Raw genomic sequence first — 23721 nt, 5'->3', positions numbered from 1 at the left:
GAGACAATCCAGGGAATGACTGTGTTGCTGCTCATTAATTTTCATCTTAGAAGTATTAGGCTGGGAAGTCTAGCATGTTCACTTACAATTTTTCGTGGTGATGTAAGATCCTTCCTCCCACTATTTCCATGGAAAGCTCAGATGCCCTCTGGCAGCTCTGAGCTGGCAGCAGGGTGAGCTCACCTGGGTGGTTGAGCAGATCTGCTGGGGAGAAGGGGGTGCAGCCCTAATGTGCCCCCAGCACCACCACCTTTGCCAGTGCTTCTCAAAAGAAAAGACCAAGCCCTCTGAAAACAAGTACCTAAGCAAGGAAACCAGAAGGAATAATATGTCTGTTGTAGCACTTTCTGGAAGACATTGGGAGGAGCTGAAAATAATCAGAAAGTCTTCTTGGAAATCACCTTAGAAAAACAAGCAGAGGTGGAAAGCAAGCCTGTACCACTGAGGAGAATCCTTCTGGGGACTGGCCAAAGCATTCAAGATTTTTTCCCCTGTATTATATATGTGTGTGTGTGTGTGTGTGTGTGTGTGTGTGTGTGTGTGTGTGTGTGTGTAGGAAATATAAGGTTTCTGGGGCTTTTTACCTAACTATGCAGCAGGACACATCACAGATTTATTTATTTATTTATTTAATTTTTCAAATTTATTTATAGTCAAACACCCCATAAGAAAGCAAAAGAGCCTATGTAACTTCTCCTAAGATCAGGGCAGCCTTTTGATTGGGAGAGATGCAAATCCCTTCTCACAATTTGCCCTAATATTTTTCTGTTTTTATAAAGAAAATATTGTTGAATGGTCACCATGGGACTTTTCTTCTGTTTACAATTTCAGTAAATTCTGTCACCAGCTGCAGTAGCCTCCATGGCAGAAGGTCACAAATGCCTTTTCCCTTCAGTATCACTTCCCCACCCAAACACCAGTCTGTTAGCACGAACATCGCTGATGAGGATATGTTGTGGTGGCAGGCTGCAAGATCAATTAATTGCCATTTTCCTGCCCAAAAAACCAATCCTATGCTCAGTCCCCTCTCACATCCCCAAGTGACTTGGAGCAGCACGGAGAGGAGTTGCCTGTGAGCCATGTGCCCTGAGTGGACTTTGGAGTGGGATTGTGTTCCTCCAGCAGCCTGGCAGGGTTAGGTTTGGAAGGGATGCTGCTGGCATCCAATGTAAAACCAATGTCAGCCCGGGGGAGAGGCTGAATCAGGGCTGTGCCAGCAGCAAGGGGCACAGCTGGCTCGGTACCAGCCAACAGTGTGTGCACTGTGGGAAACCCCAGGCTCCTCTCAGACCTTGTTAATGCCCCCTTTCTGCACAAATGTGTGCCAGTCATGCAAAGTGTGTTAGAAAAGCCTTTCCTTCTTTCCTGCTTTTGCTTTGCTCCTGCATGGTAGCCTCTTTTTCCCCCAAAGAATGTTTCATAAAGTCAATGGGCCGCCTACCTGAGAGCTGACACGTCTTTATGTATGGTGAAAAAACGGGTTCAAATATCAACTTCCAGACGTGGTTTCCAAATAGGCAACCCTGTAGGAAGTGGATGGCTTTTCATTAGGTTTGATTGTCCCCAAGTCCTCAAAACACAGTGCCCCCATTAACAAATTAAAGAATCTTTTGTCTCCTCTTGTCAATACTGTTCCCACTGGAAAAAGTATTGTTTCTGTGCTGGATTAATCTATTATTTTTCTGACAGGGTTGCCAGATCACAGGGCAATTAAAGTTTTATGTGTAGCTCGGGCTGTTCTCACTGCCTTTTGATGTTTTGGGTGAAAAGGGAGAATAGAGTTGTATCATTTTAGCACTTTTTACATCTCTCTGAAGAAATTCTTAAAGTATTTGCAAGGTCAAAGTGATAAAGAAACAGTGGGAAACAGTATAGTTGGTGTTGTCCTACGAATGTAATAATGTTCCCTACAATATTTTTTCACAACAATGCAAACTGTAATTAAGGCTGCAAAATAGTTTTCTTCCATCATCTCTGTGTTTCCATTTACTTTTAATTCGCTGAGTTTATTCTGTCCCTGAGCATGCAGTGCCATCATTGTCATTCAGTGATGGGCTTCCCTCCTGAAAGCAAAATTCAGACTGCATCTTTTCTCAGAAGTCTGGAGCCAGGCTGAACTCTGCTGCTGAACTCTGAAGCCTGTGAGGCCCTGCAGTGAGGATTATATGCTTATCTCAGTTAAGAAGGATTTAGCACCATCGGGAGCATACAGAGATTATCTACTGAGCTCATGCAAAAAACTGTGATACTGTGGAAGAGGTGGATTGTGAGGTTCTTCCCATAAATCCTGGGAGCTCAGGACAAGTGCTGGGTTTGCTGGTGGCCCTGTGAAGGACATGAAATGTGCCCACTTCTATTTCTATGAAAGCCTTTGTCTCGCATTCTGCTGTTGTTAGCTGGGGTCTTGGATGTGGATTAATGATTGATACCAATTTGCCAGCTACTTAGGGATTACATTCCTAGCCACTGATAACCAAACTGCTGCTTAGGAAACCCCAGAAAAGAAATGTGTATAGGCCTATTGGAATTGGCAAAGTTGTTTGAGACAGTGGTTGTGCCTTTCCCTCTCACAAGGTTGTTTTCTGTCGTTGAAGTATATCTATGTCAATGATGAAATGAAGGAAATACAGAGATATGAAAAAGCCCCCATTTGTCTACATGAGAAACATTCCTATGCTCCAGCCCATGTGTTTGTTTTCTTCTTTTTTTTCAACTGTATTTTAAAAACCAAAAAAGTCTGTGATAGGAAATTATTTTTCCACTGTATTACTTACTGAAGCCAGAGAATTAGAAGAACATGTAAGGTCATCCATTGAAAGTTGTGAACTTTGGCTTAGTCCACCAGCTGTGGTAACCTCATTGTTTGCACATTTCATATATTCATTCTGATTATAATTATGGATGCTGTAAATAAATCATGGCAGTGCTACCTAATTATCTAAGTAAATTATCAAATTTGAAGGCTAACTACAATGAATGATGCTTTTTCTTTGTTTAGACAGCATGTACTAAACATTTTCTACCTGGTGGTTTACTTATTTAATTACTTATTTACTTATTTATTTGCACCTACCAGTTCTTGATAGGAAACCACAAGGACTGTATGGAAGGATTTTTGGTCTGAGAGGAGAAATATTTGAGTAATAGGGTCCCAGTCATCTCTTTTTTCTGTTCCCCAACTTTCTGCCTTGCATCTACAGGAAAATAGCTGAGACAGGGAGTCTGTAGCATTTCTTGCTGTGGTTGCCACTGGGAAAATAGTCTTCCTTTTCCTGTCATCTCACAGATATATTCTTACCAGCTATTAACGAATATGCCCAAAAGACAAATATAGCTGTAATTAGCAACCCCCGCTAGTCATGACGAGACTTGCTGTGTGTTGCACACCTGATCCACAAAGACACCATCTATGTTTTACACCTCCTCTCTGGAGACACCCACACATCCCAAACAAAAACACAAATCAGCATCTCTGTAGGGCTTGGCAGACAAGCAGCCGGAGATCCCGAATTCCTTAGGAGCGATACCAGAGTCCCATCAAAAAGTACACCTCCAGCTCCTTCCTGCTTCATTCCAGCCCACAGGAGAAAGCCATTTGCTTCAGCTGAAGGAGAATAATTAATTAAGAACTAATTTATTTTAATGGTTAGGGGCCATAATGTCTGGTCACTCTTTTCCCTGCTTATTGGCAGAAGCTGGCTGGTTGAACGTGTCTTCGTAGGTGTCAGCTGGAAACAAAAGCAGTTTTGGCACTGGAAGACCCTTTGTTGTGTGATGGGATTAATGAGTGACAGATAGCATGGTGCAGATACAGCTTACCATGCCTGAAAACTGACAGCAAGCCCAAGAGCAGCCTGGCATGTCTTGGTAGATACCTTCTGGTATATCCCCAGCTGAGTAACTACCTGTGGCCCTACTGCCAGAAACTTCATTCATCTCCCTCCCCCCACTCCCATGTTCACTCCAGTGTTATAAAATAAGTGTTTTGAGTTTTAACAACAAAGGAGGAAAACCCCCAAACAAATAAAACCAACAGAAACAACACAGCCAATTTATGGCAGTGTACTTGAATAGGAGGATGAATACCAAAATTTAACTTTTTTGATATTGCAATTTGTGGGAAAAGCCTCCCCTGGAGTTCTAATCTAGCACTTTGAAATGACTTTTTCCAGTTAAAAGAAGTATTTCCCATATGCTTGACACATTGCTGCATAAAATGAAGGAATGCAGGGGGGGGAAAAGTATGTTTACATACAAAACATACCCCACATGCATATTTATATTAAGAGAGAGAAAAATATTTTATTTATATATGTATAATTTGACACTTTCAACATTTTATGTAAATAAATGCCAAATGAAGAAGACTGTATGGAACATTAGTGGGCTGTACTTCTTCATTTCCATTTTTCAAATCTGGCTATGATTGCATACGAGTACCTCAAACAGAGAACATCTGGGTGGCTTGAAAGCAACTGAAGCACGGTTTTGCTGTAAGATAGACCCTTGCTGTAAAGTTACAGATTCAACATTTACTGCTGAAATTTTTGGTTCTGAGCAGCCTCAGACCAGATTTATAATAAATGTGATAATTAAGCAGTATCAGTGGGGCCTTAATAATATTGATATCTAAGGTCTAACAAACTCTTTTATAATTAGGGTACAGTTTAATATACATATGCATTAAGACAATATTCTTGGAACTTTTCCAGGCAACTGCACTGCCCCAGACTTCTTCCAACTTCATGTTTGACACTTTATACAATGGAAATACTATTTTCCATCTCTTACCTCCAGATTTAGGACAATTTATCTCTGATTCTCTTTTGTTTCTAGGTTTCAAAGTGCAATTTCCTGCTCAAACGAATATACTTATGATTCAGGTTGTCCACCCACCCACCCAGTTGCCTGTCTCAGCTAGCCCAGTTGCTGGAAGGAACATATAAAGCAAGTTCATAGCTTGATGCTGGAGTGATATAATCTTTGCTTAATCTACTTAGTGTTTAAAAATGTAAATGTTAGCAGCTATCTCAAATGAGAGCACTGCTCTCATGTAAGCTGTATGCTCGAATGTGGCACAAAGCAGTAATTGTACTCTTCTGGGAGGCTAAAAGTCTCCCAGCGTCTGAGACGAGGAAAATTGAAAGAGTACTTTACATCTGGTAGGAGCAAAATGTCGCAACTGTATCTCAAACACTTGCAATTTGGAGCTCTGAAACCCCCAGGGCATATTATGTGCTGTAACAATATAATTAAATAGGTTCTATCGTTCTTTAAAAAAAAAAACAATTTGAGCTCCTTTTCCTGTCTCTTTTTTCACCTTAGAAAGAAATCCAGTACTTGAACGTGGAACATTAGGTCTTATTCAAAATTAATAATTTTTAAAAACTAACTAAATAAGCACGTGTGTTTGTAACATTGATTTCAGCCTTTCTTTTTCCCAACTGTTTCTATAGCTTTTCGAATATAAGGTTTGGCTCCTTCCTTGGGTTTAACTTCTTAAATTTGCAGTTTGCTTAACAAGACCAAAAAGCAGCTGATGCTTCCTGAAGAAGGGAAAGCAGCTCTGGGCTTTCTCAGTGCATCCACAGGAGCTGGCAAGGAAAGTGCAGCCCTGGTGTCCTGACTGCCCACACTGCTTGCCATTGGTTCCCTCCCTGGCTCTGCTTTGGCTGCTCCGTATGGATCTTTCCCAGACAAACCTGATGCAGTGTGGTCAAGCACTAATTGGTGTGGCCACAGGCCAGGCTGCTTCATTTCAGTGGTCAGACAGCCTTCCATTCCTCCATGGGAGGATTTCTCAGCAAGCCAAGAGGTGCCAGAATTCAGACTTGGTTCCTCATCTTTCACAGATTTTTGCAAATATGGCAAGACTGGATCCCCTCCTGCCATTATCTGCTCAAAGAGAGGAAAGAGGTGTGCAGTAAGGGGGTGTGGTGTCTGTGTGTGTGCATGACTGCACGTGCACATCTACCCCTTCTTTGTTTAGACCTCTGGGCATTGCTCCCATGTAACCTTTGTTCTGCTTATGAGCCCTTCTGTTCTTATTTTGGCAACACACACAAATATTTACTCATGTTCATAAACAATCACCAATTCTATCTTTTCAGGTAAAATATCAAGAGAGCATGGCTCACCTGAGTGAACGTAAATGGACTCACGTGTTCCCTTTCCTGATGGTAGGTGTTTCTGTGTGTACATGTCTCTCTAGTGTGCAAAGATAACAGGGCTCTGCCTGGGTTATTCATAACCGCCTGTGAATTATGGCAGAGCCACACATGATGTGTGGTACTGAACCTCAATGCAGTGATCGTTTTTATTCCATAAAACACCTGAGAATGTGCAGTTTAAACGGTGGCTGCTAGGAAGCAGGGAAAAGGAGAAGGACCCAGGATGGAGCAGAGACAGAAAGTGCTGGAAGAGCACATTAGCCTGGCTATCACATGACACCCAGCCCTATTGTGGTTGAGGCCTGAGGCAGTGCATTATCTCTGGTTGTTGTAGTTGTCCCTTGCAGTCACATTTATGAAGGCTCGTTAGAGCTGGGAGTGATGAGCGTGTGAACTCTGGCATTTGCTAGCGTGGGAGAGCATGTGAGTTAACAGGTCAGGAACCATGGCCTTCAGTGTTTTAAGGAGTGGCAGTGCCAACAAGCATGAATGTCAGTCTCTGAGAAACTCTTGGAACTACCAGGTTGCTGAAACCTGCATCTGCTTCCATTTAAATAGTGTCACCCCTTCTGCTTCTGAGCTTTAGGCGTGTTTCACCCTGCAGTGCTGGCCCTGCTGCCTGTTGAACCACAGCAGATGTGCAAGGGGAGGGGGTGAGGCATGGAGGACAATGGCAGTGGAAGTGACAGTGCTCTGGAATGCTCTCTGGTGACAGGTCTCCCTGGTGTACTCTGCCAGCGCCGAATACTCCAACTGCGGTGAGAACGAGTACTACAACCAGACCACTGGCATGTGCCACGACTGCCCCAAGTGCGAGCCGGGTGAAGAGCCCTACATGGTAATTTCAGCTTCTTCTGCTGCTGGGGGGAGCGTACCAAGCCCCAAATGCAAAAAACCCAAATGCTTTGTTGTGTGGAAGTAATGGGTGGGAAAGGAAATGGAAAGCTGTGGATCCCCTAAGCAGGGGCACTCACACCTCCCAGTGTGCTGTGGGGGTGAGGCGTCTTGCGCACACACCAGGAATCCATGTCCCAGGAGCAGCCTGTTACAAGGGATGCTGTAAAAATGGAAAGGTAGAAGTTCCGTTCACAGTCTCTGCCAGTCTGTTCTCATCTCAGTAGTTATTTAGAATCTGATGCTGACATTCCAACACAGAGTGATAAATCGGTCAGTCTGGTTTGCTTGCTGGTCCCTCACACTGACAAGTTAATTTTGCTCTCCTGCTAAGATATTTCAGCACTAGAGGAACTTGATTGTTTCTGCAATATTTTAAATCATGGTTCCTAAGTAACCATTTGATTTACAGCAGATAATTGTTGCCTATTTAAAAAAAAATAAATTACTGAAATCCTGTTTGGTTTTAATGGGATAAACATCCTATTGCAAGCATTTCACACAGTTGGTAGTCCCAAACAAATATGTTTGAATAACCAGTTTGGTTTAGTTTTATTTAATCTAAATGTAATGTTCAGCTGGAACATGTGAATTCAGAGATTACAAAATCTCATCCAAACATTTTTCTTTTGGGCTGCTCCCTCTGGGGTCTCCTGGCCTGAAACTGCTGATAGCCCTGCTGCAGCTGTGTTTCTCCTGCAGGAGTCTTCTCTACTCTTCCATTTTTAGCTCTCTCTCTATCCAAGCAGCAGCTGAAATTCACTTCCACAATTTGCTGGACTATGATAGAAATAGTTTGGGGGGACCACTTACAAACAGTATAATTCTCCAGTGCCCCTTCTCCCTTTCCAGCACACAGCATGCTGCATCCCTATATCCCTGCATGGTCTTTTTAGGATAGACACTAACAGGCCAAATGACAGACTCCCCTTCCTTTGTGCTGCAAGGCCAATGGGGCAGGTTGTGAGCTTCTCTTTTGCTAGAAGTTGGTGTGCAGCACAAGACTGCTTTTGAGTGACTGTGTGTTGTTGCAGACATGTGGATATGGCACCAAAGACGAGGACTATGGCTGCATCCCCTGCCCTTCAGAGAAGTTTTCCAAAGGAGGGTACCAGATATGCCGACGGCACAAGGACTGCGAGGGATTTTTTCGAGCCACAGTCATGACACCTGGGGATCAGGAGAATGATGCAGAGTGTGGTCCCTGTCTCCCAGGGTAAGGAATTATCCACAGACCTTTGCTCTACCCAAGGCACTGGGAAGTACTTTTCTAATGTCAAAATCTCTGACAGCCTCTCCATGTCAAAGCTGACTGTAGGTACAATACTAGTAAATTATGCTTTTTCATCTCTGCCAGAACAATACATTTAAATGTTTTTAAAGCATTGGTGAATTTAATAAACACAGAATCATAAAATAGTTAGGTCTGGAAGGGACCCTAAAGAAGATGTTTTTAATCTTACTGAAATCTCACTGTTTGTAACAACTAGAAAACTTTTTCCTCTTACTAGAAATGGAAAGGGAACAAGCACAGCTGTGCAGTGCCATTTTAAATACTTGAAGAAATCCAGCTTGGCCTCCAGCTGTAGCTTCAGAGGGCCACCTTCTAAGTCCTGCTTACTACATATGAGCTGCATGACAGCACCTAAATACCCTGTAGGGTCTATGCTGGCACTATAGCATGTTTAGGGGCATAAAATATCTCCTCTCCAGATGTGAACAGCTGGCACATATGTCAGTAGTTGACAGTATTAGCTAACATAGCTGTTCAGTGAGATTTACCAAGGTATTTTAGTCTCTCGGGTCCTTTCTACACAACAGAGTGGAGTCTGAGGAGCTGTTAATGTAGTGTGTGTTGTGCTGTTCAGAGTCATAAGATGTTTCAGGGCTGGCTGAAGGGGCTTATATAGGTGCTGTTTATTAAGTCTATCTTTGTGATGGTCTCTTACACTCAGTATAATTCTCATAATAACAGTGAGAAAGAAATGGCTACATTGGATATGTATATCCTTGACAATATTACATTTCAAAGTCTGTAAACTCAAGCATACATATGCACTCTTGATGGTTTTTTTGTAGGCTGAGTAAATACTCTAAAATACAACCTCTCCTTACATACCTTTTTAGTTTCTGCCACTATTCCTCTTTGGTTTAGAGAGTAATTCCTATTGACATTTGGCTTTTGTGCAGTTTGCAGATGCTGTATAACCCACACTCCTTATAGCACAGGAAGCCCCATTAAAGAGGCCCTGCAAGCTTACAGGTTTATTTTACCAGTAAATCTTTGTGAAATTTTCACAGTTTACAAATAAAATGAAGGACTTGTCTAGCTGCCAGCCAAACAGACTGATGATGTGCCATGAAAAAGCTCCCTCTTGACTTCCTCTCATATATCATAAAGAGCAAGAAACTTAAACAGTGGTCACAGTTGCTGTTTTGCAATTTTTGTCAGGACTAATGAGGTTACCCAGGTGGGAGCAGGGTGCTGGCTGAAAATAATCAGCTTGCACAGCTGGTGCTTGGGGAGAAATCTCAAAACACCATGTTTGCACAGGTGTAGCCTGTAGCAGAAACTGGCCTGCCGGAATCTGGCTGTGTGCCCCTCCTCCTGCAACGCTCAGGTCCTGGGATTGTTTGGCAAAGCCAACAGTTAGGGAAAAACACCCTCTCAGTGCAAGCCTGAATAGATGGAATTCTCTAGATAAACTAAACATGAGCTAAAACAAGCTCTGAAGTGCCCTGACTCCTCATGCTGCTTAGAGTCCTCAGAGTTTGCTGCTGGGTGCTGGTGGCTGAAATGCAGAGCCTGTGTGTCAGAGCAGAGAGCTGGTGAGTAGCTGATTGTCCTTATTGTCCCCTGTGCCACAGGGACAGCCAGGTACCAGGGTCAGTGGCACTGGCAGGGTGCTCCCTTGCCTGGGCAGTAACCCTCAGAGAGCCCCTGAGTGCATGTGAGGGATAAAATCAAGGTTTCCATTTTGAGAGGACTGCTTCCATAACACACTGCAGACCTGCCCAAGGTAACAGCCCACATGCTGCTCTTTGCACTTAAGGACATCTCATCCCTTTGCTATTTTTCACCAGCTCAGTAAAGAAGCCTGAGGAAAAGATGAGCATATGGCATGCTCTGCACCAAACTTTTCAGACAAAATACCACTGAAGTGGCAGCCCTTCCCAGTGGCTACAAGAGCCATCCTCTGTACTTTATCTTAATTAGGTGCTGGATAATTTTTTTTTTCTTCTATTCTCTTTTTTTCTTCACTGTTACTGATGACCAATTTTAGGGGAGAAGGAGGCCTTTGGTACAAGAAAGGAAGTCATCCACCATTTATTTGTGTTCCCTCTCATATAAAATAGAAATAACACTGTTGTGTTCACAGGAAGTGTGCAAGACAGGGGAGATTTTCAAGGCTTAGTTCCAAAGCTGTGATCCTCAAAACCAAAGTCCAGTTTCCAGTGAACTCTAGAGGTACCTAGACTGAACCTCCTGGGACACTGCAGGCTTTGTCCTCTGCTCCCTGCCCAGAAGCTCTTCCATCATGCCAAATAGACAGGTTAAGAATGTGGAAATTAGGTGTGACTCAGCCTATTTCCCTCAGTGGAGTGATCCATTAGGTGTTCCTGGAGTGAGACTGAGATCACAGCTGACTACAAGCAGCAATGGCAGGTCACAGCAAGGGTCTCTCTAGCCTGGTTGTCTGTCTTCATTCAGCAGTGGTCGTAAGGAGTAAGTACAGGTCAAGTACAAATAACACATATTCCTTATGCTGTCCCAGCACCTATTTTCAGCTTGGGCTAAGTCTCCAGTCCCCTACAAGATAAAATTGCAATGGGATAATTTTCTTTTTAAATGCAGTCTGAAATGCCTCTGCTACTGACATTTCTCCATTTCATGTGTTTGTCCATGGCTACAGCAAATGCAGGATCAGTTCTCTGAGAGGCTTTAAGAGAAGGAGTGAATGCTCCTCTGTTTTCTGCATGGAAAGGTTTACCCAGTGAATTTCTAATGAAATTAAGTGCCACCCTTGCTGCTCTGGATAAGGCAGCAGATGCCTCCACCAAGGATACTCCTCCTTGATGTCTCTCTGCAGACCATCCCCTGCTGAGAAGAGCACCCACTCCTCTCTATCTCCTGTTCCAGTCCCAGGCTCCCTGTTATGGTGGGAGGGCAGACCTAAATCTGGGTCCAAATCCCTGAATCTGCAATGGCACCACCGAGGTTAGCCCAAGATAAGCCAGTATGGTGTTAAGCAGAAAAACAAGTCCAGTTTTCAGTCTAGCCTCTGTTCTTGGATTTTGCCTGTAGCCCCTCCAAACCTGAGCCTGACAGGTGCCAAGGAAAGAAAGAATAAATATCACAGTGGAAGAGTAATACTGTGAAAATTCATTTTGTCATTAGTGGGTCACTTCTCTAGTTGGTGATAAAAAGCTATGACATATATCCAACATTACCTTTAATATCTGGTGCTTTGGAAAGTAACTGGAAACACAAATCTGTTGCCACTACTTTGTGGGGGTGAGTCACTAATGCTTGCAGCTGCAGAGTTTCCTACTCACGTGAGTGAATGGTTCCCTCCATGAGCATCCTCTTCAGTTTTCATTACATGTTCTCCACCATTCTGCATTGTGGTGAAAACCAAGAATTCTTCCACCAGCTTGATTTAATTAATTGTCAGAAGGATTGTCTTTCCTAAACCAACACAGCTATTGCACTGTGGATCCTAACTGTCCTGTATTTTTCTTCATAGATTTATATGTGTCATTGGGTTCCACTCTTTTGTTTTGTGGTTTGGCAGCCTTTTCCTCTGTATTTATTAACTGCTCTACAACCTAAAATTATATAGGCCCCATAAGAGAGGAAAGATGAAGTTTTGCTCCTGAGAATGGTTGAGTGGCCCATGGGGCACAAGAGATATTTAAAGGATGAAGTGAGGATGAATCTTTTAAAACCAGTAAGAAAGAAATGAGGAACCATGTGTGGTTCCCCTGCTCTCTGGGTTTGCTCCAGTCCCTGCCTCCCCTTTGCATCTCTGTGTATTCCATTCCCTGGACCTAGATCTCTTATTTGTCATTCATTAATACACCAACTGATTTTGATGGAAGGTTTCAGCAGTGATTTCCTAACAATTTTCCAGAAAAAACCCATACTTCACATGCATAGGCAGGTATATAAGAGCAGAAAACAGATCTCCAGTTGCATAAAATGTTTGTAGTGTTGAGTTCCTGTCTATACAGAATAGATTAAGAATTTATTCATCTCTCCATTAAAATATGTAGTGATTTACAAGTGATTTGTAAAGACATATCTGCAACATCAACGGTGTGATGTTACATCAACATATGTATGATTCTGATGTAATTACTCATTAGGGTGCATGTGGATCCAGCTCCTGAGTAGCCAATTACCATATTTCAACACTAACTTTATTAGCAGCCCAGAAGTTCAAATTATGAAAACCTTCCTTTCACTCTGTAATTTCATTATCAAGAACTAATTTATAAACAATACAGCAAGGAAATTTTAAAACATGAACCAAACCTGTAAAACCTAATCTGCCTTGCCATGTGAGGGTCTGTTTTTCCTATATTTTTTATTATGATCTGGCTCAGATTTGGTTCTAAGATTACAGGGATTATTCTTACAGTGTTTGTGAGTAAAATTAGCTAACCATATCCAACTGGTGGTCTTGCTTGAAAGATTACTGCTTCAAAAAACTGCATTCTCTTTGAAAAATCTTATTTCAGGGCATGCTCTAAACTGCAGCTTGAACTCAGCAGGGAGACTAATGTTGTTTTAGGCAATGTTACCACTTCTTGTCATGTCTAGATGTTTGATTAATTACATTTTAGGAGGAAAGGAAGAAGAGAAACACAGTGTCTATTCAGGCAATTCGGGGGAAAAAAAAAGAATAATCTTTGCCTCAGATTGCTTATAAAAGTTTTTTTAAATGATTTTATCTCCATATAATTGGTTGCTGCTGAACCATGTTCAGTCATATCATATTAATTTGCACTGTTTTGCCTCTTCTTGCCCTTCTCTGCAGTTACTACATGCTGGAAAACAGACCTCGGAACATCTACGGGATGGTTTGCTACTCGTGCTTGCTGGCACCTCCCAACACCAAGGAATGTAAGTGTTCTGCTGTTTCTGTGTGCTTCATCTGGTTTTGACTTAAAATCATCTGGAAGCTCAATGTGAAATTTTCAGTGATTATAATTATGTTCAAACAATAAACCCAGCTCCATTTAAACAATTTCTGCTTCCAGCTAGCCTTGCCAACAAAGAGAGGGAGTGCTTATCATTTGAGGAATAATCAGAATATTTTATTTTAGAATCTACTATTGCTCATTTGTTCCCCAGTTTGCATCTGTTAAGAGATCCCATGCAGGATTTCTTGGGGTTATTTAAACAGTAGGTCCAGAAAATCCCATGTCTCTGTATTTTTTTAAACTGAGGTTCAGTTCACCTGTGAAAAAAAAAAAACATAGGACAATTTGTAGATTTGTAATTTGTAGGAGTAAAAGGGCTTCACTCCTTTTCATATCCTTTTGCTGCAAAGTGATTCAAGGCTTAATACTGATGTCTGGTGGTCAGAACTGATAAGAGAATTAGTTCTGTAAATTTCACAGACAAAAGGGTCTGTAGTTTGCTAATTGAGGAAATCATGGATGAATGTGTGTGACACCTGTTTGTTTGCATACCATGTGTGAGCAATGGCTTATCCATCCTCATGCCATGGGGAGAGGGACAGCTCACACCACCACCTCTGTCCTGCAGAGGCAACCCCCAGAAAACTGATGTCTCCTTTAGGGTGCACAGAAAGAGAAAAAGAAAGTGAAAAAGAAAAAAAATGAAAAGGAAAAAAAATGAGGCTCTCTCTGAATGACCAAATTACTTTGACACCCCCTCAGAGAATCTGGAGAAAATCAGGACAAAAAGCTTTAAAACTAAACAACAACAACAAAAACCCAAACAAGCAGAAAAAATGAGTACTTCCCTTGTAAAACTTGATGCCTCTAAAACCAAAATCCTGTCTATGTTCTCTTCTTTTAGAGTAACATTTGTCATGAAAAGGAATTGCAGTATTTTGTCTGCTTGATTTGAAAGCAGGGGCTAAAAGTCCCAGAGCATTTATTTATGTACATAAATAGCGATTGCTTTCTTCAGATGCTGAACTGTGTATCACTGGTGCTCTTTAAAAGAGGAGAGGAATGAATACCTACCACTTCCTACAGTTTAAGAGCTCAGAGGAGCCAGGGGATGATCAGCACCTCACAGAGCTCCTGGTGAGCAGCAGCAGTCCAGGGCCATCTCCCTGAGCTGTCTGCATGCCAAGTACTGCCCTGTCGTACAGCTGCTCATCCCACTTGGCTGACCCAGCCCTGACATTGCCCTCTGCCCAAGACAGTGGGAGTGGGTGAAGGGCAGGGTGAGTGTGGTTTCGGTGAGATAACATCTGTTGAGGAGGTGAGGTGAGGGTGCTAGGGAGGACCCAAATGGAGATACAGGAAAGAGGTGCAGAGGTAAGTGGGAGCACAAGGGTAGGAAGGTTGACAGTCCAGCCCCAGACAGCCAGTCACTTACTCCCACCCACACAAGGAAGACAACCAGAAGGGTGAAAGTGAGACAACTCAATCAGACAGGATGGGAGAACTGTGGGGCTCTCCTTAGCAGTAAACATTCCTTGCTGGGGAAGTGCCTGGACTATGTGCTACAGATGGCCAGGTCCAGGGGTATGGGCCCCTGCATGGAAACTTGTTCAGGGAACTTGTCTGATGACACATTTCATCTGGCAGAAAAGTGTTTGGGTTTGATCAAAGGCCAAGGAAATATCTTTCAGCTCTTGTGCAGTCAATCAAACTTGAAATGGCCAAGGACACAAGATGAACACCCCATGCCCCAGCATCTGGAAATACTAGTGAAAAAAGGGCTGGAAGTGAAAAAGAAATTCCTTGATAGGCCTGTGTCACCTTGTTGGGGTTCTTTTCCCTCTCAAAGGACTTGGGACATAAATAGCACAAAATATCATGGAAAAGAGGGGAGGAAGGGAGATGACTCACAGAGGCTGGAGGTTTAATTGAGGCACACATGTCACTAGTTTATGGTGTTGAAAATCTCCCTGCTCTGAAGGATGGGAGCAGCAGTTCTGCAGCCTGGGAGGAATAATAGGCTTCAGTGGCAGCCTGTGGGCAGCAGGCACATAGGGGAAAGGGCTGGGCACACATGAGCATAACAATGTGTGCCTTGCGTAGCAGAAAGCTTTTTCTTACTGTGAAGAAGGGGAACATCACCATAAAGTCTCCAGTTTGCCCCATCTTGTGCACTGTCAAACAGCTGTGTCACATTCCTGGCCTCTCAACGTGCAGCTCCCTCAAGCTTCTGTGCAGGAGCTTCCGTGCTGAGCACAGTGTGAAATGCCAAAGGTGTGAGAGCTTCAGCTGTGCTTCAGGCAGATCATGAGCCATCAATGCCCCTTGCTGGCATAAATGGGGATCTGATACCTCTGTGATAAATAACAGCACTGCAAAAGACAGGGAGGCAGGTTTTCCATGTAAATCAAACTATTAAGGTAATGAACACCAAACCACACTAAGATGTGACTTCCCACAGTTAATGGTGCTGGATTTTTCATCAACACCTCTGGAACTCGACTCACTTCAGGCCTCTGATTATGTAGAGTGGTTTTTTTGGTTTTCTTTTTCTTTTATCCAGTGTAAAAGTATATGCAAGGGACAGAAGATTTAGCCATATATGGAGTTTTTCTTGCAGAGAGGTACAGTTACTGCTGGAAGAGATTTTGTCTTTTAGCAGCTGAAACTCTCAATTATGTATATTAACTCTCTCTTCAAACTTTGATATTTGTCACTCCAATTCAAAAACTTTGGAGAAAAACTAAATCAAACCCTGCTACACTAACTTTAGGAGCAAACTTTGAAGTAGAATTACGCAATTGTATCAAATACACAAATCCTTTTCCTCTCACAGATTATTGGTCTAGAGAACTTCAGCAACTGATTGAGGGTTTTCTTTTTAATGTACTGTATATATTCATAAGTGGGTATGTGCATAAAATATTTCATGCTATTTATCTCACCTTTTTTGCTGGATTTATATATTAAAAGATACAATAAACAGCCTGTGTCAGTTTTTAGGTCTCACACCTACCAATGATAGCTTGGGAAAATTAAAAAAGAAGAAGCATATTGATAAAGGAAAATATATGTGGTCAGGCTATTTTTTAAATATTAGAGAGCAAATGACATCTAGAAATAGAAAATATTATTTTTATCATTGTATCATTAGAACTTCAAAAATAACTAAACAGATGAGATGGAACAATTGACTAACAATTGATGTTTCATGTGAAGAGCTATAATCAGGGGTGCACATCCAAACCCATGTACTGAAGACTCTGACCTCAGCTTCCTTAACTGAAAGGCTTAACACAAACAAGCCTATTGCCAAAACCACTTTATTAGTTAAAATAATTATTTCAGAGAATTTTATTTTAACGTTCCATTCTTTGAATCACTAATTTCCATTCCTTGCCAGTTTTATCCTTTTGTAATACAATCAACATCAGGAACTTTTCTCCTTCTGTTTCAAATTATGCCTACAAACAAATAGGCTTGTTATCTGGAACTAACATATTTTTCTTTTTTTGAGTTTCTTGATCTCTGAACACCCATTTGCTATTCACATGTGTACTGGGAGAAATGTTGAAGGCCATGCTTTATTATTCACTGATGGTATGGCCTGATTCTTCTTCTCTGAGGATTTCTCCATATTAGGAAGGAGCCTAACCTTAGGATAAAATTGGCCAGCATCAGCCATCAGCCTCCAAGGGGAGGGATCTGAGGAGAAAATGTGGGCTTTGCTGTCCTCAGCTGCTGGGAAAGATGAGCTCAGGTATCCCTCAGGAGGTTTTGTGGTCCTGGTGCAATTCTTCCCAATAAAACCACTCCAAGGGCTTTGATGTTTTCACTGGTGCTGGAGCTGCAGCTCCCACAGTGAGCATCACCTGCCCATGGGAGGCACTGAGGTCTCTGCAGGATTGCTCTGACTGGGCTCAGGAGCTGGAAAATGTGCAGAGCTGCAGCCTTGGACCACCCATTCCAATGGGCTGGCCACCAGGACACCAGGGAAATGGGAGACCAGCTCCAGGCAGGTCTGTTCTCTTCCTTACAATGCTCTAAAATCATGACAGCAAAGCTTAAATAGCAATTATCCCCTTCATGTTGCATAGAGAAAGGGGTGATAACACTGAATTCCTGGACAGAGGCTTAGTTCATGGAGTTCATGGAATGTTTGTCTCTGACTTTTCAGTGCTGTGTAATGATTACAGCTCCTAGGGAGTCCTAAAAAAAACTTCAACAGATGCAAATAAATTGTCAGATTAAGGCCATGTGGCCTATAATCATCATCACTTTCCTGCCCTGGCAAAAGGAGAGAGAAATAAAATAGTTATAGACATTATAGAAAGCACAGCAGAAAAAAAATATTTCCTTTTATGTGATGTGATTACTTACAGAGAGATTGACCAGACTGAAAACAAAAGTCAGGAGGAACTTTCCTGTCATTATTTTCAGAAGTTTAATTCTCAGGAATTAATTTACTTCATGCTCTTCCTGGTGTAATTGCTACCTACCTAACTGAAATATCTACCTGTGACTCCAGAAAATATCAGAGTAACTTATAATATTCTGTAAAATAAAGATCACTCAGGCAATCCTCCAGTGCCTAGGATATGTTCTGTTATCTGTTATTATTTGTGATATTTTCAGAGCTGGTTTATGTTTGGTTACTAAAGTCATATGTAGGCACCTCAGAAAGCAGGTTGGCTTTGCCAGCTGCTTTAGCTTGCATGACTTTCCAAGTGCACAGGCATTCCATTTGGAATGTTGTTTTCCTAAGTTTGAAAGCCAACGTTTCCCATAAGTACCTGAGTACAGATTATTTAAAAGTTCTGACCCCTGCTTTCTACATATATAGGTTTTTATTTATTATTATGTTTAGTTAAAATCCAGTTTTAACTTTGTCAGCCATAAACTGTCTACTTTTATTGAATTTCAACTCAGTATAATTTATTTTTCATCTCATATTTCAGGCTGATAGTTACTTATTTGCATGTGTGCTTTATGCTACTTCAGCCCATAGAAGAGTCTCAGTGATGGCACTCAGAGCCCATCTGTGCCATTCACAACTGGACTGTGCCTGGGAGAGGAGGGATGCATCAGGAGAAAGCAAGCTGCACTCAGGAGCACCAAATAGATACACATATAGACACCAGGTTTTTAAAATGTGTCTTATTTTATAATCACTCTGACAGTCTGTTATGTACAGATTTGGGGATTTTTATAACATGTTATTAAATATTAAATAGACTCACAAAAATCTGTTGTTGGTTGTGAGCAGCAGTCCTTTGAATGGAGCAGTAAGCTGATCCCACAGCAACAGATGTCAGGGGCACATATGGTCTCCTACTACTCCTATGGTCACCAGATTTTATTCCCTCACAAACACTTGCAAGGGGGCGTGGTGGTACAACCTCCTTTCCCTGTGCTCTCCCCCTCCTCCTCTCATAAATCTGGTGGCTTTGTTTGTTACTTCTTACTGTAAGTTCTGTCTCAAGGTACAAGAACAACTGGAATAGTCTGTTGGATAAAGCAGAAAGATTCATTGAAACAACAACAACAAAGTATTTTATTGCCCGGCATTTCTTGAAAGAACAAAAGGCAGTTGCATGGTAATTTAAGTTAAAGCTATCTTTTGAGTTAAAATCCCCAAACATTCAAAAGTGAACACAGATTCAATTGTTCTTTTAAACAATAAGTATGGAACATTTTTTTTATTGTTTAGACTCCAAGAAAGTTACAACTAAATCACAATTTTTTTGAATAAAAACATCTATAATGCAAAAGTTGACCAAACACCAGTGATCAACTTCTTTCCTTATTTCTTTATCACATTCCTACAGTATTACATACAGGTGTCTAGGAATATAAACCACTCTTTTGCACAGCTATATTACAGCCATCAGTCTTTATTTAAAAAATAGAGTTGCTTCCATATGGTGTTCTATAACACCTCAGGATGCCTCTGCCTGAGCTATATCTAAGTCTTTGTAGATTAGGTGTCATCTATATTGGAAGCAGAATTAATAATGTGATTGGGATGCAAAACTGGATGTGCACAGCAACAACTGACATTGCAGTCATGGTGTGGTGCTGACAGGGAAAAAGCAGCAGCTATGAGTTTCTTTTTACTCATGCAACAGGGATATAAACTGAAATTCAACAGAAGGTGGCACTTTGGTTCCTCTTGTAGTGCAGGTGCACGAATTGGCACTTTCTTCTAAGCCACATCTAAAGAAAAACTTTGGCTCATAATGGATATGCCAAATTATTAAATTTGACAGTAGGCTTAAAATATGTGTAACAGCTAACTCCCTCCCAGGCATGTGTGAAAGGCCACCACAGTCTAGTGCAGCCTTGCCTTTGCCATGCCAGCACTGGGGAACAAAGGAGGTGGCTCTGTTCCCATGTGAGGACATTGTGCCCCTGGGCTGTGGGGCTGAGGGCTTTCATGCTGAGCACAGGAGAGGGGCTGTGCTGTGCAGGGTGTGCATGGTGGGGGCAGCACACCCTGCCCTGGTGTGGGGTGCAGCTGGGTCAAGTGTGATGATGATGCTGAATGGAGAGTGGTGACCTTCCTCCTTACCCTTCCTGTGCTGCTTGCTGCTGCCTGACTTCCCACTTTGAAAGGCTCTGCTTCCTTTCACAGATGGGTGAAAAACATGAAGTTAACAATACCAAGACAATGAAAGATTATTAGGCAGAAATACTTCAATTCATTCATGTTTCAAGTGAAAGAAAAGAGAAGCAAGTTTGCTAAAACTCACTTGGGGAGATGAGCTGAAGCTTGTTAGCTGAACTCCAGCAGACAAAGCAGCACAGCTTGCCTGTGCTCACTGAGGGGCAGTGTCAGAGAAGCTGTTGTTGACTTGTTGCAGCTTGCAAGGACCATGCAGGATTCCAATTGGCTGTAATTGGATTTGCCAGGGGGGCTGCAAGAATAGACATAAGCCTGGTGTCTGTGCATGAACATGAAGGAAAGTATCAGGCCACAGCTCTGGCCTTTTGCTAAATTTCCTCTGTTGTCCAGCCACGATAAGTAAACACAGAGGTCGTGACCAAGGATGATTCACTTCAGTTTTGTGAAGAATTGCTGAAAATTTTACAAATTACCTGTCTTTAATATCCACTAAATGCAGATGGCAGCTTCATTTACTGATCCCTAGATAGTCTTATTGCACTGCAGTTTCTGGAGCCCATAACTAATTCTTAGAAAGAAATCTGTCACAGAGAAAGGACCAGGGGCAAGACTTATTACATAAGTCTTAGCCTTCATTTGCAAAATACAAAATGCATCTGAATTAATAAACTAGTATATTTAAAACCTAATGAAAACCCTTATTCAGTTTGAAAAGATACCAATTATAATGAGTTAATCCATTTCCTTCCAACAAAAGATGTTTGAAAGAAGTTCTATGATTGTTAGAGAAAATTTCTTTTGGAGACACCTGCAACTCATACTTTGCAGCCTCTTTAGATGAACATTTTTCATTCACAACATGCAGACATGTTTTGTTTAGATAGTTTCATTTTAGATAGTACTTTTTTTCCTTTTTAAAAAACCATTTCTCTTCATTTGAAGAATGTGCATATTGCTTTGTTCTTAATCATAGAACATTTCTCAGACCATTCCAGACCATTCTTGATTTCTTGTCAAGTTTACCTGGTGATTTGATTTGTTTGAATATTTACTTGGTCAAAAGAAGGGCACAGTGAGCTCTCATCTACTCTAGTTGTCAAACCAGCTTGTGGAGCCATGTGCTGTGCACACCTTACCAGACTACTGGGACAGCTTTTTGCCTTTAAGACTGCTGAATTGAATTATCACTGGACTTTTTCCACAGACAACTAATACAAAGCAGGAGGAATTTCATACTTCCTCCAAGACAGAAAATTATTTTCAGGGTCTGTTGATAGTAGCTGCATTACATACTAACCAATGGTACTAAAGTTCATTTGAGAAGGAAGATTACGTTTACTCCCAACACATTTTTGTTCTGTTTTGGAATACTGTGCAAACACCTATATAAAAGCATTCCCATAAACAGCTTTATTCCAAATAACATGCACTATTGATTGCTATTGTCAAAATATGTTATTTTATTACTTGGTTTAATGCTTTGAAAATTTGGTGCATGACACTAAGTGAAAGACTAACTTTAACCTTGACTGTAGAATTTAGACCTGGAAACCCCTATTGGACAATCTCATCCCTCTGACAGGATGAAGTTTTCCTATAACTTCTTCATTTATTGTTTCAATGAATTTTCACTCTCCCAGGAATATAGACTTGGACTGACAGGAGCTCATAAGAAGCTTATACTGCCCAGTTACATTACAGGAAATTCTAAAATTCCCTTTTAGGACAGTACACCTCCATGGAACAGAAAAGCAATCAACACCATCATTTGTCACCTTCCCCAGGTTTTCCTGTGGAGTCATGAGGGTTTTCATACCAGCTTTACAGTGATGCTGCTAGTGAAGGCTGCTTGTGAGATGCACTAGTTTGAGGAATCTACCACCTAAGTCTCAGTCTGCAGTTGCAAATACTGGAGTTGTTTGTAAATTGAGTAATCAGCTGGACCCTGAAAAACTCTCTGCTGCCCAGGACAGATCCATAACATGGGAATCTGTGTGTAACAGTTGGCTTTTTCTTCTGAGTTCATATCTGTTCAGGAGTTTGACTTTCACTCCTTCTGGGCAGTGTGCACAAACATGGTCTGCAACCCAACTTTCAGTGTATCCGTAACACATTTTGGGATTACGGACTGCCCAAAGAGCATGTAGTTCTTGGGTCCTTTGCTAATAAATGGGAATGCAACCAAGCCAAGTAAAGGCTCTCTTTCCTTGAGCCAACCTATTCCTTTGACTGGACAAATAACAAGGGAATTTTATGGCATTTTTGTTTATATTGCAGGTGCAGGCTCTAACTCTGGCATTTCAGCCATTTTCCCAAGCACCTCTGGCACAAGCACTTTCTCACCTTACCAGCATGCTCACAAAGGTAAGAATGCACTTTTTGTGAGGGTTAATTTAGCAGCTTTTTGCTTTCAAAAGGGCATCAACAAAGTGCAACCAAACTGAAAATATCTGTTGCTATTTTCATTGTCATTATTTCCAGATTTCTAGAACTGCTATTAGAAATAATTCACAATTCATTTTTTTTCTCAGTTAATCAACATTGCTGTTTGTCAGCTGAACATAAAAAGGATTTGAGCTGTACCCAGTGATGCCAGCAATAAATTTAGCCCATTATTTGTAGCTTTACAGAAATAGCACTCTGCCTCAGCAAAGCTTAGCTTAGAATGGTGAAAACAACTTCATGCACAAATATGGTCAGTCTCTTATTGAAGTAACATAAACAGTTCTCCAGCACAATTATTTGGCTTTTAAAATTTTTGAACCTGAGAAGACAAAATAGAAAAGTTGCAGTTAACAAGGTACTGACAATGTTGTTCTTCTTGGTATTGTCTGAAAACATGACTGCTAGGATCACATTTTCAGAGAAATTAAAGCTTTCATGCCTTTTAGCATATCTATAATTTTCTGCATCCTTTCACACCTTTTCACTTCTGGCCTTTTGCATCCAAGTTTTCTTTCTGAATATCTTTTCACCTTGCTTATTTTAAATTCACCTTTTGGCCATACTGGTTTTTAAGTTTCTGTTAGAAAAACATCCATTTTTCTACATGTGCATTGTGTCCTCCTTTTAACTTAGAGCTTTTGAGGCAGCCACAGCTATCAACAGTCATTTTAGCTCTTTCTCCCTTTGTATATTTACTGGCTTTTGTCTTGTGAACGGTCATTCCAAGAATGCAGTGCTACAAAAGCTTCTGCTCTCGCTTATGTACAGCTTCCCATATTAAAATACAATTTCCTACATCTTTGTATCTGATAAATCATACCATCAAATATTCTTAATGAATACTACTAACTGGTTTATGCATAAATATCAAAATTTTGACAAATTTTAACTTGGCTTTGAGACACAACACTAAGTTTTTCAATGCTTAACAAGTAACCAAGACTCAGATCTACTAGAGAATTATGCAAACCATGTGTAGCGCAGACTACAAACTGTTAACTAGTCTGATCCTAAGAGTTGCCCCTTCATTTATTTTTTTTCATTCCAGCAGATCTTTCAGGACAAGGACATCTGGCTACAGCTCTTATAATTGCTATGTCCACTATCTTCATAATGGCTATTGCCATTGTCCTCATCATCATGTTTTACATTGTAAAAACAAAGCCGTCTGCTCAAGGTAATTGTTCAGCAGGTAAAATTTTAGTTGCAAATGCTATTTTAGAATTTAGAATATTCTATTCTATTAGAATATTCTAAATTCTATTTTAGAATTAATCTGAGAATAATTAGTGTTATATTTGTATATTCTAGCCTGTTGCAAGAGCCACTCAGTAAAAAACGTCGAAGCTCAGGCTAACACTCAGGAAGAGAAGAAAGAAGTGCAAGGTACAAGTTGTTTTAGTTTTGCTTTTTCTATCCAAGACAACACTGGGCTTA

General features: G+C 41.3%; 1 protein-coding gene across 2 annotated transcripts in view; it reads left to right on the top strand.

Moving 5' to 3' along the window:
- EDAR (ectodysplasin A receptor) overlaps nucleotides 1-23721 on the top strand; it is a 72071-nt gene that overhangs the window by 40358 nt on the left and 7992 nt on the right. The window contains exons 2-8 of one of the 2 annotated variants that reach the window (XM_059467023.1): nucleotides 6111-6179; nucleotides 6886-7008; nucleotides 8099-8280; nucleotides 13109-13194; nucleotides 22117-22203; nucleotides 23336-23461; nucleotides 23596-23670. In XM_059467023.1, the coding sequence (XP_059323006.1) occupies nucleotides 6129-6179; nucleotides 6886-7008; nucleotides 8099-8280; nucleotides 13109-13194; nucleotides 22117-22203; nucleotides 23336-23461; nucleotides 23596-23670 (730 nt within the window). In that variant the 5' untranslated portion in view covers nucleotides 6111-6128. Of the gene's footprint in view, nucleotides 1-6110; nucleotides 6180-6885; nucleotides 7009-8098; nucleotides 8281-13108; nucleotides 13195-22116; nucleotides 22204-23332; nucleotides 23462-23595; nucleotides 23671-23721 lie in introns of both variants that reach the window. The other variant, XM_059467022.1, reaches the window with a different exon arrangement.

Source organism: Ammospiza nelsoni, chromosome 2 (genome assembly GCF_027579445.1).
Source record: "Ammospiza nelsoni isolate bAmmNel1 chromosome 2, bAmmNel1.pri, whole genome shotgun sequence".
Lineage (NCBI taxonomy): Eukaryota > Metazoa > Chordata > Aves > Passeriformes > Passerellidae > Ammospiza > Ammospiza nelsoni.
Note: the sequence above shows the minus strand (reverse complement) of the source record. Positions and strands in the feature narration are given on the sequence as shown.